The 12957-nt window shown below is 38.7% G+C and overlaps 3 protein-coding genes across 5 annotated transcripts; 2 read left to right on the top strand and 1 right to left on the bottom strand.

Annotated features, from left to right (window-relative positions):
- Nucleotides 1-866: 866 nt before the first annotated feature.
- LOC124409660 lies at nt 867-3367 on the bottom strand. 2 transcript variants are annotated; one of them, XM_046887430.1, is made up of 5 exons: nt 3089-3367; nt 2903-2955; nt 2678-2758; nt 2386-2594; nt 867-2168 (listed from the first exon to the last, which is right to left on the bottom strand). In XM_046887430.1, the coding sequence occupies exons 1-5, from the start codon at nt 3149-3151 to the stop codon at nt 889-891; spliced, it is 1686 nt and encodes a 561-aa protein (XP_046743386.1). In that variant the 5' UTR covers nt 3152-3367; the 3' UTR covers nt 867-888. The 2 variants fall into 2 exon arrangements, with proteins under 2 accessions (XP_046743386.1, XP_046743385.1); XM_046887429.1 differs by having other exon boundaries at nt 2374-2594; nt 3089-3366.
- A 1051-nt stretch (nt 3368-4418) lies between these two features.
- On the top strand, nt 4419-6176 carry LOC124409669. Of its 2 annotated transcripts, none has more exons than XM_046887441.1 (5): nt 4419-4742; nt 4947-5047; nt 5133-5283; nt 5683-5768; nt 5868-6176. In XM_046887441.1, the coding sequence occupies exons 1-4, from the start codon at nt 4680-4682 to the stop codon at nt 5764-5766; spliced, it is 399 nt and encodes a 132-aa protein (XP_046743397.1). In that variant the 5' UTR covers nt 4419-4679; the 3' UTR covers nt 5767-5768; nt 5868-6176. The 2 variants fall into 2 exon arrangements, with proteins under 2 accessions (XP_046743397.1, XP_046743396.1); XM_046887440.1 differs by having other exon boundaries at nt 4421-4742; nt 5896-6176.
- Nucleotides 6177-7021: 845 nt separating this feature from the next.
- LOC124409653 (DNA-directed RNA polymerase II subunit RPB2) lies at nt 7022-11945 on the top strand. Its single transcript, XM_046887410.1, has 11 exons — nt 7022-7113; nt 7470-7871; nt 7959-8113; nt 8201-8359; nt 8442-9661; nt 9745-9967; nt 10216-10677; nt 10760-11102; nt 11180-11438; nt 11539-11857; nt 11908-11945. The coding sequence occupies exons 1-10, from the start codon at nt 7095-7097 to the stop codon at nt 11822-11824; spliced, it is 3528 nt and encodes a 1175-aa protein (XP_046743366.1). The 5' UTR covers nt 7022-7094; the 3' UTR covers nt 11825-11857; nt 11908-11945.
- Nucleotides 11946-12957: the final 1012 nt, after the last annotated feature.

Here is a 12957-nt window from a genome sequence, read left to right as displayed (position 1 = left end):
TTTTCATCATTTGTTTTTGAACAATGTCGTCTGTTAATTATTTATAACAATTTTCGATTCTATTGGCACATTATTACTATTATTCATTCTTGGACCAGTGTTATTTCATACCCATATGAAAAATACTTCATTTACTTCTCTTGGTTCAAAATTGGCTGATCAGTATCAATGTCATTTATTCTTCTGCGTGATTTTTTTTTTTTTTTTTTTTTATTCTGCATTTTATTTGTATAAATAAAATACGTAATAGATAGTCACTATTGAACTAAATGCTATCGATATAACGTGATCAATTAAAACAAAATATTTTAACAGAAAAAAAAATTTCTGTCCTTGAAACCATCTTCCATGACTAATTATTATTATTATTATCTCTAAAATTCGAACTCGGCGTTATTTCTATATTTGAAAAAACAGCAAATCTTCAAGATCATATCAATGGATGGAGAGACAGCGTCTCCGTTAAAGTCTCCAAGTTCAGTATAACTATAGTAATTCTATTTTATCCACCTGATTATATTTTATTTTGTTTTACTATTTTCTTCAATCCGAAAGCCTCGCATGTTTTCAGTTTATTTGGCGCAATACTTATATGCATATAGAAATCAGTGTAACGATGAAAGCAGAATGTATACAGTTAAATACGATAGTTGGAGGTGAATAAAAAATATCTGGTATTACTGTGTTTGAATATCCTGGATAAAAATAATGTAATGTTAGCGATAATAATTGATTTTGCCCAAATTAGACTGAAAATATGTTTATATTTAAAAAATATGAATTGTCATATCTCAATTATGTATAATATCATTATATATTATACTAATTATACTATATATATATGTATGTATGTGTATGTGTATATATATATATACATATATGTAACGCTTAGTCGAGCGACTTTGATCTGCCTAATTTGTTTTCACTTTCAAAATTTGTGCTCGTGTTTGACCTTTGTGCAGGTGGCGACAACGACGTTGGAGGGTAGTGTTGATAGTTTTCGATAACATTTATCGGAGGTGAAGAATTAATTTGAATATTAGGATTAGGAGAAGGTAATATCACATTGTTGGATGGATTTAGGTGAAAAGTACTTCCGCCATTTTGTGCCTCACATTCTTCACAGTCGGAGAAAAAGTTCTTACTCTTTGAATTAGTTGTTGATTTTGCGCGGTCAATATCAATTTTCATGTAACTCAATCTTTCCATTCGTTTATGATCCTCAAGATTAGTTTCTCTGTAACTTTCGCTAGTTGCTCCCCACTGAGAAAAACCTCCGGACCTACGATTCAAGGAACTACTTTGACCTTGATCACACTTTACCCTTGAGGCGTCAATCTTCGAATACGTAAGCATTTCAGGGATTCTAGAGACATGCGATTCGAGTCTCATGTGATTTTCATCGCTGGACTTTTCAGTTTCAATTTCTTCCATTCCCAGTCTCTTCAATTTTGGATTGTCCATTTCATCGATCGCTTCGGAATCTTGAATCGATCGTATATTTCTAATTCCCTGACTAATCGCAGTAACTTGTCCAAACTGACTGCTGGTGCAGGCTTCGGAATAATTATTTTGCGAGGAACTGTTAGTGACGCAATTATTTTGACTAGATTTGACTTCTCCGTCGTGCAACTGTTGCATGCTTTCTGCTACGTAGAAGGGCAGCATTTTGTTTGGAATATTTTGGAGCCTCGTTCTGCAGGTCGTACTTTCCTGATTCGAATAGCTTTCAACGGGCAAATTCGTACCTCCTCGCCTTAGCGACTGCTGGGCATCATATTTCTGTACAAATTTCTTGTAGCTAAAGCTCTCTACGTAATTGTCCCCCTCTTCTATATTCGAGCCGCAACTATTTCGTCGCTCAACAACATTGTTGTCGAGATGCGCTCTTGTTGGCAGGCTGCTATAATTATGTGAAAAACAATGCATCGCATTCTGGTTTTGCATATTAGAGCTTTGCACGTTTGGTCTTGGGTTCTCCATTGCCGTAGAGGGGCTCGTTACTTTACCCCGAGTTTGAGCGATCACAGTCTCGTAGCTAGGTGGAGGGCCATACAGTTCGTAGTACGGGCAGTTGTTCTCGTTCAACACAACGTTTGTATTTTGAAACTGAGCCGAGCTCGCTGCTGCGCCGTTGTAAGCTGGAGGTGTTGCATTTCTTTGGGGACCTGTTCGATAAACAAATTGAGCATTTTCAATCAAACTAACAACAAAAGGCAAGTTAATTTCGGTTTTCCACATAGCATGGCTGCTTGCTTATGGCTACAAGATAACAAGCGAGATACTCTGGTCATGTGTTATTATTGTGTCCCCAGCAGGATTTCAAATAGGTGATTTACAGCGAAAAAAAAGTTTCTTCAATATATAGTTCACCTTTCCACATACGGTGTAATAGGACGGTATTGCGAGCTGGATTGTAAGTTACTCTGGCCTGCTGCGCGCGGCATGTGGGTCCCCTCGGTGCGTTCTGAGCCCTTGAACTTGGCGTTCTCAGTGGAAGCGTCGACGTTGACGGCCTGTATCTTCCTTGCAACCAGTAGCGGTACCACCATCCACCTCCGGAGCATACCAAAAACATAATTATGACCAAAAGCCTGGCCAGAAAACCAAGTGAAATTAGTTTCTTAGCTTCAATTGCCATTTGCCATTTAAATTTAAACAAGGAAACGAGACCCACCAATAATACCAAAGATGATAGATTTGGAAACCTGGGGATACACAGCATCCAAAATTGCAGCAGTATTCAGTTCTGGGACACCTGTAATGAGAAATAATTTTAGATCACCGTTATTATTCATCAAAGTTAATGTTTCCTTTAAATTAATAGAAAAGTAATTTGCATGGTGCCCCTTTGAGTAGTAAAAAGAGTAAACGATAGTGAATTTGAAGCAGCTTAACTCACACATAGTATTTTGGCTCGCCGTGTATTTCAAAGGCACAGTATTTTGCTTCTGCCTAAAAAAGGGAGAGAAAGAGCTGTAGTCGTTTTTTTTTTTTCATTCGTTTGTGCATGTAATTATACCATGCAATGCTAAAATATGTTCCAGGAAACAAAGACCATTAAAAATTTTTGGTAGTCTAGTCTTACGTGGATGAAAAACTCTGATAACGCAGCTAATATTGCTAGCTTTCTTCGACTGCTGAGCCACATATTTATAATTCAAACCATTTATAACCGCGCTCCTATAATATATTATATTTGTCAATTTAAAAACGATATATTGTATTTTACGCTGTGTTTTGACATGACTCCCAACTCCCCTCGGCTCTCATCATGTGCCCACAACAATGTACCCCATTTATTGATTTTCAAATCTCGAGGTTGCGCCTGGGGCTCAAATCAAGAGAGAGAAGGAGGCCGCTACGTCACGCTCTCTGTTAAATTTCAAAATGGCCGCCCCTACGGAACGAGAATAGCAACTAGCAACCCAGGGGGTTGACTATGAAGGGTAGGGAGAAGGAGGCTCAACTCGGCGCTACACGTGATGCCAAAACTCGAGAAAATAGTAACTCATCTTTTTGCCGCTACGTGGTGCCCGCAACACTTTTCTCGATATATATATATAGGTATATGTATGTATATAAGAACACAGTGTTACTCCCACTTTGAATTACAAGTCCGAAAATTATCTGCACCAGCGGTGCTGTCGACAAGAATTAAAACTATTATTTGGCAAAATTTCGGCCGCAGCTAGCTTCACGTAAGAAGCGCTGAGTGGGGCCTCTTTCTCTCTACCCTCCATAGGGTCGACTTACTTCATGATAAATACCACTCGACAAATGTGACCGCCGCACTGTGGCGCTAGTAGTCCGCTGCCCGTGAAAATCCGGCCTAATTCGTATAGAATCAGTCGTATTTTATTCCGGACCGCAAACAAGTTAGCCTGAAAGTTACGGTATTAATAAATATTACTGTACAGTGAGACCCAGTGCATTTTCATCTTAAAATAATTGCATTAATTACTTGATTATATTTTTGCTAGTGAAAAACATGTAGTTTTATTTACTGCATGCGTAAATTAAATATAGTTTACAGTAAAGACCCTTGTTTTGTACTCCCACCAACGTCGTTGCAAGACCAGGGAGCTTATTAACAGTTTTTCACTTCTCACATTTCTCACCATCCAAGTACTCTGATTGGTTGATTGAACTTTGCAAACTAATCAGAATGTTTGAATGGTGAGTAATGTGAAAAGTGAATCCGTAATAAGCGGTGTAAGCTTGATCCATTAATCACAGAGTTTTAAGGAAAATAAAGAATCGTTGAAATTGCGCAATGGCGGCTGGCATATGTATTATGTATATATGTAACACATGTCGAGCCACGTCAAATTGACAGTCACCTGGGAGCTCGTCAATGTTTGCACAAGCTCACTTGACGTTGATCGCGCGTCAAGAATTGCGAAAAGCTGTCATAATTGATCCAATTAGAATAATCACATCTCATTCAATTGACATGCGTTGTCGTAGTTGAAACAATTTGATCATTGTTTACATTTCATATCGTCTTCTTTGTTCCGTGTATTATTTTAACTGGCTGTCTAGACTTTTCACTAATTTCCTGCAGCACGTAATTGGTATTAAGATTTTTTTTTTCTTCGTTTTATTGTTATTTCTTTCTACGTGTTACGCGGGGTGTTATATCTGGTTATACACAATAGCAAAAAGGACAACGGGAAATGGAGTTCTTGTCAAACGCACTTGTTGTTCTAGTGCTACTATTCGTTTCGTCAATAAAATTGGTAAATATCAATTCACGACCGACACAGCGTTCTATAGCAAAAAATAGATTACAGTTCAATAACTATATTGTCGGCTATAATTTTGAGGTTAATTTAAGTTCGCGTAGTGCATTACTTATTCTCTCATTCTATAATTACACTTTTTCAGCCTATCTAACACAAGCTGTGTATAATTTTATTGTTATTGTGAATTCCCATTTTCAGACATCTGCAAACTACTGTGAATGGAATATATGCCAATCATGGCAGTATTGCTGCGGAGAGAACATTTGTTGCAGCAATAATGATGTGGTATTCAATTTAACGTGAGTAAATTCTGAATCTATTCTCTTGTCTCACTTGGATTTTCTTAAATTTTATACCCGTTTTTTATTTTACACTATCAATTAGAATTTTAGTCTGCTTTGCCTTGGCTCTGCTGTTCTTATGCTGCAGTATGCTGTTCATGTGCCGATATTTATGCCGTACCAGACATCCTGTATTCCAGTTTATAGGTATTTATAGATGCTTTGCAAAGGATGCTGAGTCTACGAGCAATCTGGTAAGCATCTTTTATTTTTATTCCTTTCTTTTTTTTTTATAGAAATAAAATTACCTGGCAAGTTATTATTATTGGGAAATGTCCTCATGACGTCAGCCTGGTTGTCGACGCCATTTTATCACCACATAACCTGAGTTTCTAATTTTAATGAAGGCAAATCGTAATTCTCGGGGTTTCAAATTACCCATGCCACATAAATTAATTAAACATAATCAATAAAATACCCATTCTACTATCCACAGGCGGAAAAATATGGCCAACGGTCAACTGTCAGCCTGGTTGCATTAGTTTAGTTTTTTTGCTACCAGATGACGCATTGCAAAGTGACAGTCCCGATATTCAGTTTGCAAGTAGACTTAAATTGCAGTCAACTGTACTAAAGGCTTTTGTATGTTATAGCCTGCTTTCGAGGTGGTTAATGACGATAGAATATGCACAGATCCTCCTCCACCATACTCAGAAGTGATGCCAAACGTGAAGTAAAGGTTGGTCTTTACGCTGCTGTTTTCTTTTGTTAAAACACAGTATTTCTTTACACTTGAAGTAATTTGTTATTCTTAATTTTTCCAATTATCCAAATGAAGAGCTGTTGCGACGTGTCAAATCTTACAGATACATGAACAACCCTAGGAACGTCGAACTTTGAGGGATCTTCCATAATGACTTGAACTAAATTCTCTTAAGGACTGGCATCAAATTGAATAAACGAAATAAACAAGGGTGGAATCTCTTTTGATTGTCTAAAATAAACGATAATGTTACGATGAATGGTCCAAGATCCAAAGATCACCTGATTACACATGTTTATGAATAACAGTTTCGATGAAGAAATATTAATTTTATTGCATAATTAGTATTATCATTGTGGATTATTAAATGAATTCCGTAATTAACGGAACAAACATGTTCTTTGTTTTTTATTTCTGTGATCGGAATTGACTTACAAGTCGATTTAAAGATGTGAATGTAATGTGGCAAAGAATATCAATTAAACATTTACTTCTATCAGAATTTACAATTTATAGTATTCATTTGTGTGTCAACATTATGGGTACAACATTATACATATGAATTGATAATTAAGAGGAATTTTTGGAGATGATTCAGTAAAGTTGTGAGTAAATGGTGCTACTGCCAGAGTAGGCTGAAAGAATGAGGCAAGGATTATCAACAGAACATTCTACTTATAGTTCAAGTTTCGATTTGTATAATTCTTTGAGAAAAACTTACCTCATTACCGAGAGAGGCGGCATTCCAGGATCTGCGCCTTTCTTAAACCCTGGAGAAATAATTTAATTAGAAACTTTAATTGTAGCGATTACATTGGTCGAACAATTATTTTGGCTGTCTTTCACGTGTGTGTATCTAGCAGCATAGAAGCAAATTGAAAACCATACGACGAGAATACTAACCTAAAAAGAGAACTCCCGGAATAAATCCCCAATGAAAAACAACCTTCGTCACTTCGATGACGATGGATATTTTCTGTTTAGTTTGCGGGCTCAACGCCATTTTCTCTCTTAATTGTAATAAATTTATTTAGCAACGCGCGGCGGCAGTCCTCAACGAGCAGTCGATCTTCAATTTTGTAGATGAGATTTATTGGTCACAGCTGATAAATTTTTTCAATCTCTCTGATGTAGTTCCAATTTTCCCTTCTAGGTGGCGCCATCATTCCATCTGCATTCAGTGGTCGGCGCGGATTGGCAGCCGGCGCAATTTAGTGTCGCAGACGTCGCGGTAACCTTGTTTAATTTGCGACGTCCGGAGTATTTGTTGTGAATTTAGTGCATAATCAACAACCTGAGAAGATGTACGCATTGGAAGACGGTGAGTGATATATTTCTAGGCGTATTGTGACTTTATAACACCGAATTTTCACTACTCTTGTGGTTTAAGAAGATATTAGAAAAATAACGAGAGTGAACAGAATACGACTGTAGAACATAACCTTAAAATAGTTATAATTATTTGCTTTTAATTTCGAAAAAGACTACTGTATTCCTCGAATAATTGTCGATTCTAATTAAATCATGTCTTACGCAGTTTTACCACGATTAAGAATTATCTCAATAATGCAAAAACTGCTATTTTTATTTGTAAAGTATAACTTATTTGTTGCTCCGTCAAAACTTTTCGATCTTCAAGATGTGCCAATAGTCTAATAAATTTGAATATTACCTCAGATCAATACGACGATGAAGACGTGGAGGAGATCTCAACAGAACTATGGCAAGAAGCCTGCTGGATAGTGATAAACACGTACTTTGACGAAAAGGGTCTGGTGCGTCAGCAGCTGGACAGTTTTGACGAGTTTATACAAATGTCTGTACAAAGGATAGTCGAGGATTCGCCTCAAATCGACCTGCAGGCTGAAGCGCAGCACACATCGGGAGAAATTGAGAATCCCGTTAGACACCTGCTCAAATTTGAACAAATCTATTTGTCCAAACCGACACATTGGGAAAAAGATGGAGCCCCGTCACCCATGATGCCCAATGAAGCTAGACTGAGAAATCTCACTTATTCCGCACCCCTTTACGTTGATATTACCAAAACTGTTGTCAAAGATGGAGAGGACCCAATAGGTAAGGCTCAGCTACGATCTAACTGTGAGCAGCCTACTCAGTGGCTTGAAAAGGATAAAGTATAGCAAAAATTTAATTTAATTTTAGAAACGCAACATCAGAAGACTTTTATCGGAAAGATTCCCATCATGTTGAGATCAACTTACTGTCTACTTTCTGGTCTGACAGATCGTGATTTAACAGAATTAAACGAATGCCCTTTGGATCCAGGTGGATATTTTATCATAAATGGTTCTGAAAAGGTGCGTCTACAATATTTCTCACCATTCTCTAAGTGTTGATGACTATCAAGACCCTGAAGATTAAACAATAACGAACTCTGATATTAGGTCCTCATTGCGCAAGAAAAAATGGCCACAAACACAGTGTATGTGTTTAGTATGAAGGACGGAAAGTACGCCTACAAAGCAGAGATTCGATCCTGTCTGGAGCACAGCTCTCGGCCGACGTCAACTCTGTGGGTAAACATGATGGCAAAAAGTGGTGCTGTGAGTTCATTTTTTTATTGTGACAGTACATTCGTGGAAGTAAGAAAGGCTTGTGTCAATAACGATGTGGTATCTTTTACAGAGTATTAAAAAATCGGCCATCGGACAGAGAATAATAGCCATACTTCCGTACATAAAGCAAGAAATACCAATAATGATTGTGTTCAGAGCTTTAGGGTTTGTGGCAGACCGCGACATTCTCGAGCATATTATATACGATTTCGATGATCCTGAAATGATGGAAATGGTAAAACCGTCGCTGGATGAAGCGTTCGTTATACAAGAACAGAACGTAGCTCTGAATTTCATTGGCACAAGGGGTGCGAGACCTGGAGTGACGAAGGAAAAGCGTATAAAGTACGCGAGGGAGATATTGCAAAAAGAAATGCTGCCCCATGTGGGCATAAGCGATTTCTGTGAAACAAAAAAAGCCTATTTCTTGGGATACATGGTACACAGGCTACTCTCAGCCTCGCTGGGCAGAAGGGAACTCGACGATCGAGATCACTATGGAAACAAAAGACTGGATCTGGCTGGACCACTGTTAGCATTTTTGTTCAGAGGGCTGTTTAAGAATCTCATGAAGGAGGTGAGAATGTACGCACAAAAGTTTATCGACAGGGGGAAAGACTTCAACCTGGAGCTAGCCATCAAGACTAAGATAATTACGGATGGTTTGAGATACTCACTGGCAACAGGGAACTGGGGAGATCAGAAAAAGGCTCATCAAGCAAGAGCCGGTGTTTCCCAGGTGTTGAACAGGCTCACTTTTGCCTCTACTTTGTCCCATTTGAGGAGAGTAAATTCGCCTATTGGCAGAGATGGGAAACTGGCAAAACCACGTCAGCTGCACAATACTTTATGGGGAATGTTGTGTCCTGCAGAGACGCCAGAAGGTGCAGCTGTTGGTTTGGTCAAGAATCTGGCTCTGATGGCGTACATCAGCGTTGGATCACAACCATCGCCAATTCTTGAATTCTTGGAGGAATGGTCGATGGAAAATCTTGAGGAAATAGCTCCCAGCGCGATTGCCGATGCAACGAAAATTTTCGTCAACGGTTGCTGGGTCGGAATACACAGAGATCCGGAACAGCTCATGGCCACGTTGAGAAAACTGAGAAGACAGATGGACATCATCGTCTCTGAAGTATCCATGATCAGAGATATCAGAGACCGAGAGATTAGGATTTACACAGATGCTGGGCGAATTTGCAGGCCGCTTTTAATCGTTGAGAATCAAACGTTACTGCTGAAAAAACGCCACATCGACATGCTCAAGGAAAGAGAGTACACCAACTACGGGTGAGTCTTCTTTTTCTCCAGAAAAAAGTTCTCATCCTCTCTCGTTTCATATTACAACGATTGTGTGATTACCTTTAATGTAGGTGGCAAGTGTTGGTTGCCAGCGGAGTTGTCGAGTACATCGATACGCTAGAAGAGGAGACTGTGATGATCGCAATATCGCCAGAGGATCTTAGACAAGAGAAAGAGTATGCGTACTGCACAACTTACACTCACTGTGAAATTCACCCTGCTATGATTCTTGGGGTCTGTGCTTCCATCATTCCATTTCCTGATCACAATCAGAGTCCCAGAAACACGTATCAAGTAAGTGTCGGTTATTTGTTGGGAGTAACAAATTTGCACACCTGTCCCAGACAGTGCAAAACCAAATGTCGTCAAAAAAACGATTGAAAGATGACTTATGACTAATTTTTCGTCCTTGAAGATTTCTTTTTATCGACTTTGATGTATCAAAAAATGGATCATAAGACATTATTTCGACAACATTTAATTTTCTGCTGTCTGGATAAATGCAGACTGACTTTTTTTTTATGTCCCATTCCATTTTTCAGAGCGCTATGGGTAAACAAGCTATGGGTGTTTACATTACGAATTTCCACGTCCGGATGGATACCTTGGCACACGTTTTATACTATCCTCACAAACCGTTGGTGACAACAAGATCGATGGAATATTTACGGTTCAGAGAGCTACCTGCTGGAATAAACAGTATTGTGGCTATCCTCTGTTACACAGGATACAATCAGGAGGACAGTGTTATCTTGAATGCCAGTGCAGTGGAAAGAGGATTTTTCAGATCCGTTTTCTACCGTTCTTACAAAGATTCCGAGTCTAAGAGAATTGGAGACCAAGAGGAACAGTTTGAGAAACCGACGAGACAAACCTGTCAAGGAATGAGAAATGCGATTTATGACAAATTGGACGACGACGGGATTATTGCACCGGGAATTCGAGTGTCTGGCGACGACGTCGTCATTGGCAAGACTATTACACTCCCTGAAACAGACGACGAGGTTTGTATGGCAATTCCTTGTTAAGGTTGGTTATAACCACTGGAAATTGACTTTTTTTGATTGCTTGATTATTTAATCGCAGCTCGACAGCACGACAAAACGATTTACGAAAAGAGATGCGTCAACCTTTTTGCGAAACAGTGAAACTGGAATCGTTGATCAAGTCATGCTGACGTTGAACAGCGAGGGCTACAAGTTCTGTAAAATCCGAGTGCGCAGCGTCCGGATACCGCAGATCGGTGACAAATTCGCCTCTCGTCACGGGCAGAAAGGTACTTGTGGAATTCAGTACAGGCAAGAGGACATGCCGTTTTCGTGCGAGGGATTAACACCAGACATCATCATTAATCCTCACGCCATTCCATCGCGTATGACAATTGGTCACTTGATTGAATGCATCCAAGGAAAAGTATCGGCAAATAAAGGTAAAGGAGTTATATTATCATCGGTTTATCTATCGTGTATCCATGTTCCAACAGATTGAAAAAATTAATTTCTGCAGGTGAAATCGGCGATGCAACGCCCTTCAATGATGCCGTAAACGTGCAAAAAATCTCCACGCTCCTTCAAGAATACGGATATCAGCTCAGAGGTAACGAAGTTATGTACAATGGACACACAGGTCGTAAAATAAATGCACAAGTCTTCCTCGGACCTACTTATTATCAGCGTTTGAAGCATATGGTGGACGACAAGATTCACAGCAGAGCCAGAGGGCCTGTACAAATCTTGGTCAGACAGCCTATGGAGGGTAGGGCGAGGTGAGTTTTAACTGAGCACTGCCTCGAATGTTTAAAAAGTATTCCTCCCAATATTTATTCCTCACTTATCTACGATTGTTTTCGATATTCACACATACAGGGATGGTGGACTTCGATTCGGGGAGATGGAACGTGACTGTCAAATTTCTCACGGCGCGGCACAATTCCTTCGCGAGCGTCTCTTCGAAGTGTCGGACCCATACAGAATTCATATCTGTAATATCTGCGGATTAATCGCAATTGCCAATCTTAGAAACAACACGTTCGAGTGCAAAGGGTGCAAGAACAAGACGCAAATTTCACAAATCCGTCTGCCCTACGCGGCAAAACTACTATTCCAGGAATTAATGGCTATGAATATCGCCCCGCGACTTATGGTCATTTGAAGAGAAGATTTCTAGGCGATTGTGTCGCTGAGTAATCGATATCCTCCACCAGGGCTGAAACTGATTTTATCATATTATTTGTATATTAAGCATTCGGTATGTTGTCAGTATTTCTAATTTTCATCGGCGTACGTATTCTTAAACTTCCAATTTTATTTTCGTCTGTGTTGCGGACTGGAACGTCATAATCAATACTGATTGGATCGATCGAACAAATTCTTACAGTTGCTAATTGATCGATTATACGTGTAGCCAAGATTGTCTGTTGAATATCCTAACTTAGGTACGGATGTGATTTATAACGCAACAAAGAAAGACAAAATGACAAAACGAAAATAGAAAAAATTATTTTCTGATTAGTATTTATGAATTGTCAAAACTGAGAATAAATAAGATCATTGATAATCGTTGGCATGATGTTATTTAACAATTTCCATCTTGGGTATGGGATACGGTATCATTTTCAATACCTCACTGAAGTACTATCTCACATTAACACTTTATCATTGAAATAATCAATTCAACGGGATTGATAAGATGCTGATTATTGACACAATTTTTGTTAATAGCCCTTAGATCGGCAGTATCATATAACCGATTGAATTGTGACTACTGTTTCGAAATTTCTCTCAGTCCTATGAAACAACACACTTTAGAATGGAGCATAGTAAGATTGTTCCTGTTTTAGCAACCGACCCTCTGAGTATGGGAACATGGTAATTTCATTCTAAACGACATGAGAACATATCAGAAGAAGAAAACGCAGTGAAAAGAAAAATCTATATTTGTGCAGGCGATAAAAGTACATCGTTTTGACATTATTCAATGGAATCAAATGGCACAAAATTAAACACCTATTGCAGAAATAACTCAATCGTTGCGTAAGGAATTTAAAAATTTGATAATTCTGACTAAACTCTTTATGCAATAAGGAATTTCAACTTTATCCAAGGCTATCAAGTAAGGCAAGCTCTGATTTCTGATTTCTGTTTCAAAAAGCTAATGGGATTAACTATCGTCTCATCAGTACCAAATATTGGGGAACTAGCAAAGGCAGAGCTGCCTTTCAGTGATAAAGCAAACTGCAGGTAAGTTACCAACAAAAATTTATGTGTTCTGATTTGAGTGCAATT

The sequence above is a fragment of the Diprion similis genome, chromosome 8 (genome assembly GCF_021155765.1).
Source record: "Diprion similis isolate iyDipSimi1 chromosome 8, iyDipSimi1.1, whole genome shotgun sequence".
Classification (NCBI taxonomy): domain Eukaryota; kingdom Metazoa; phylum Arthropoda; class Insecta; order Hymenoptera; family Diprionidae; genus Diprion; species Diprion similis.
This window is presented reverse-complemented; position numbering and strand designations above follow the sequence as displayed.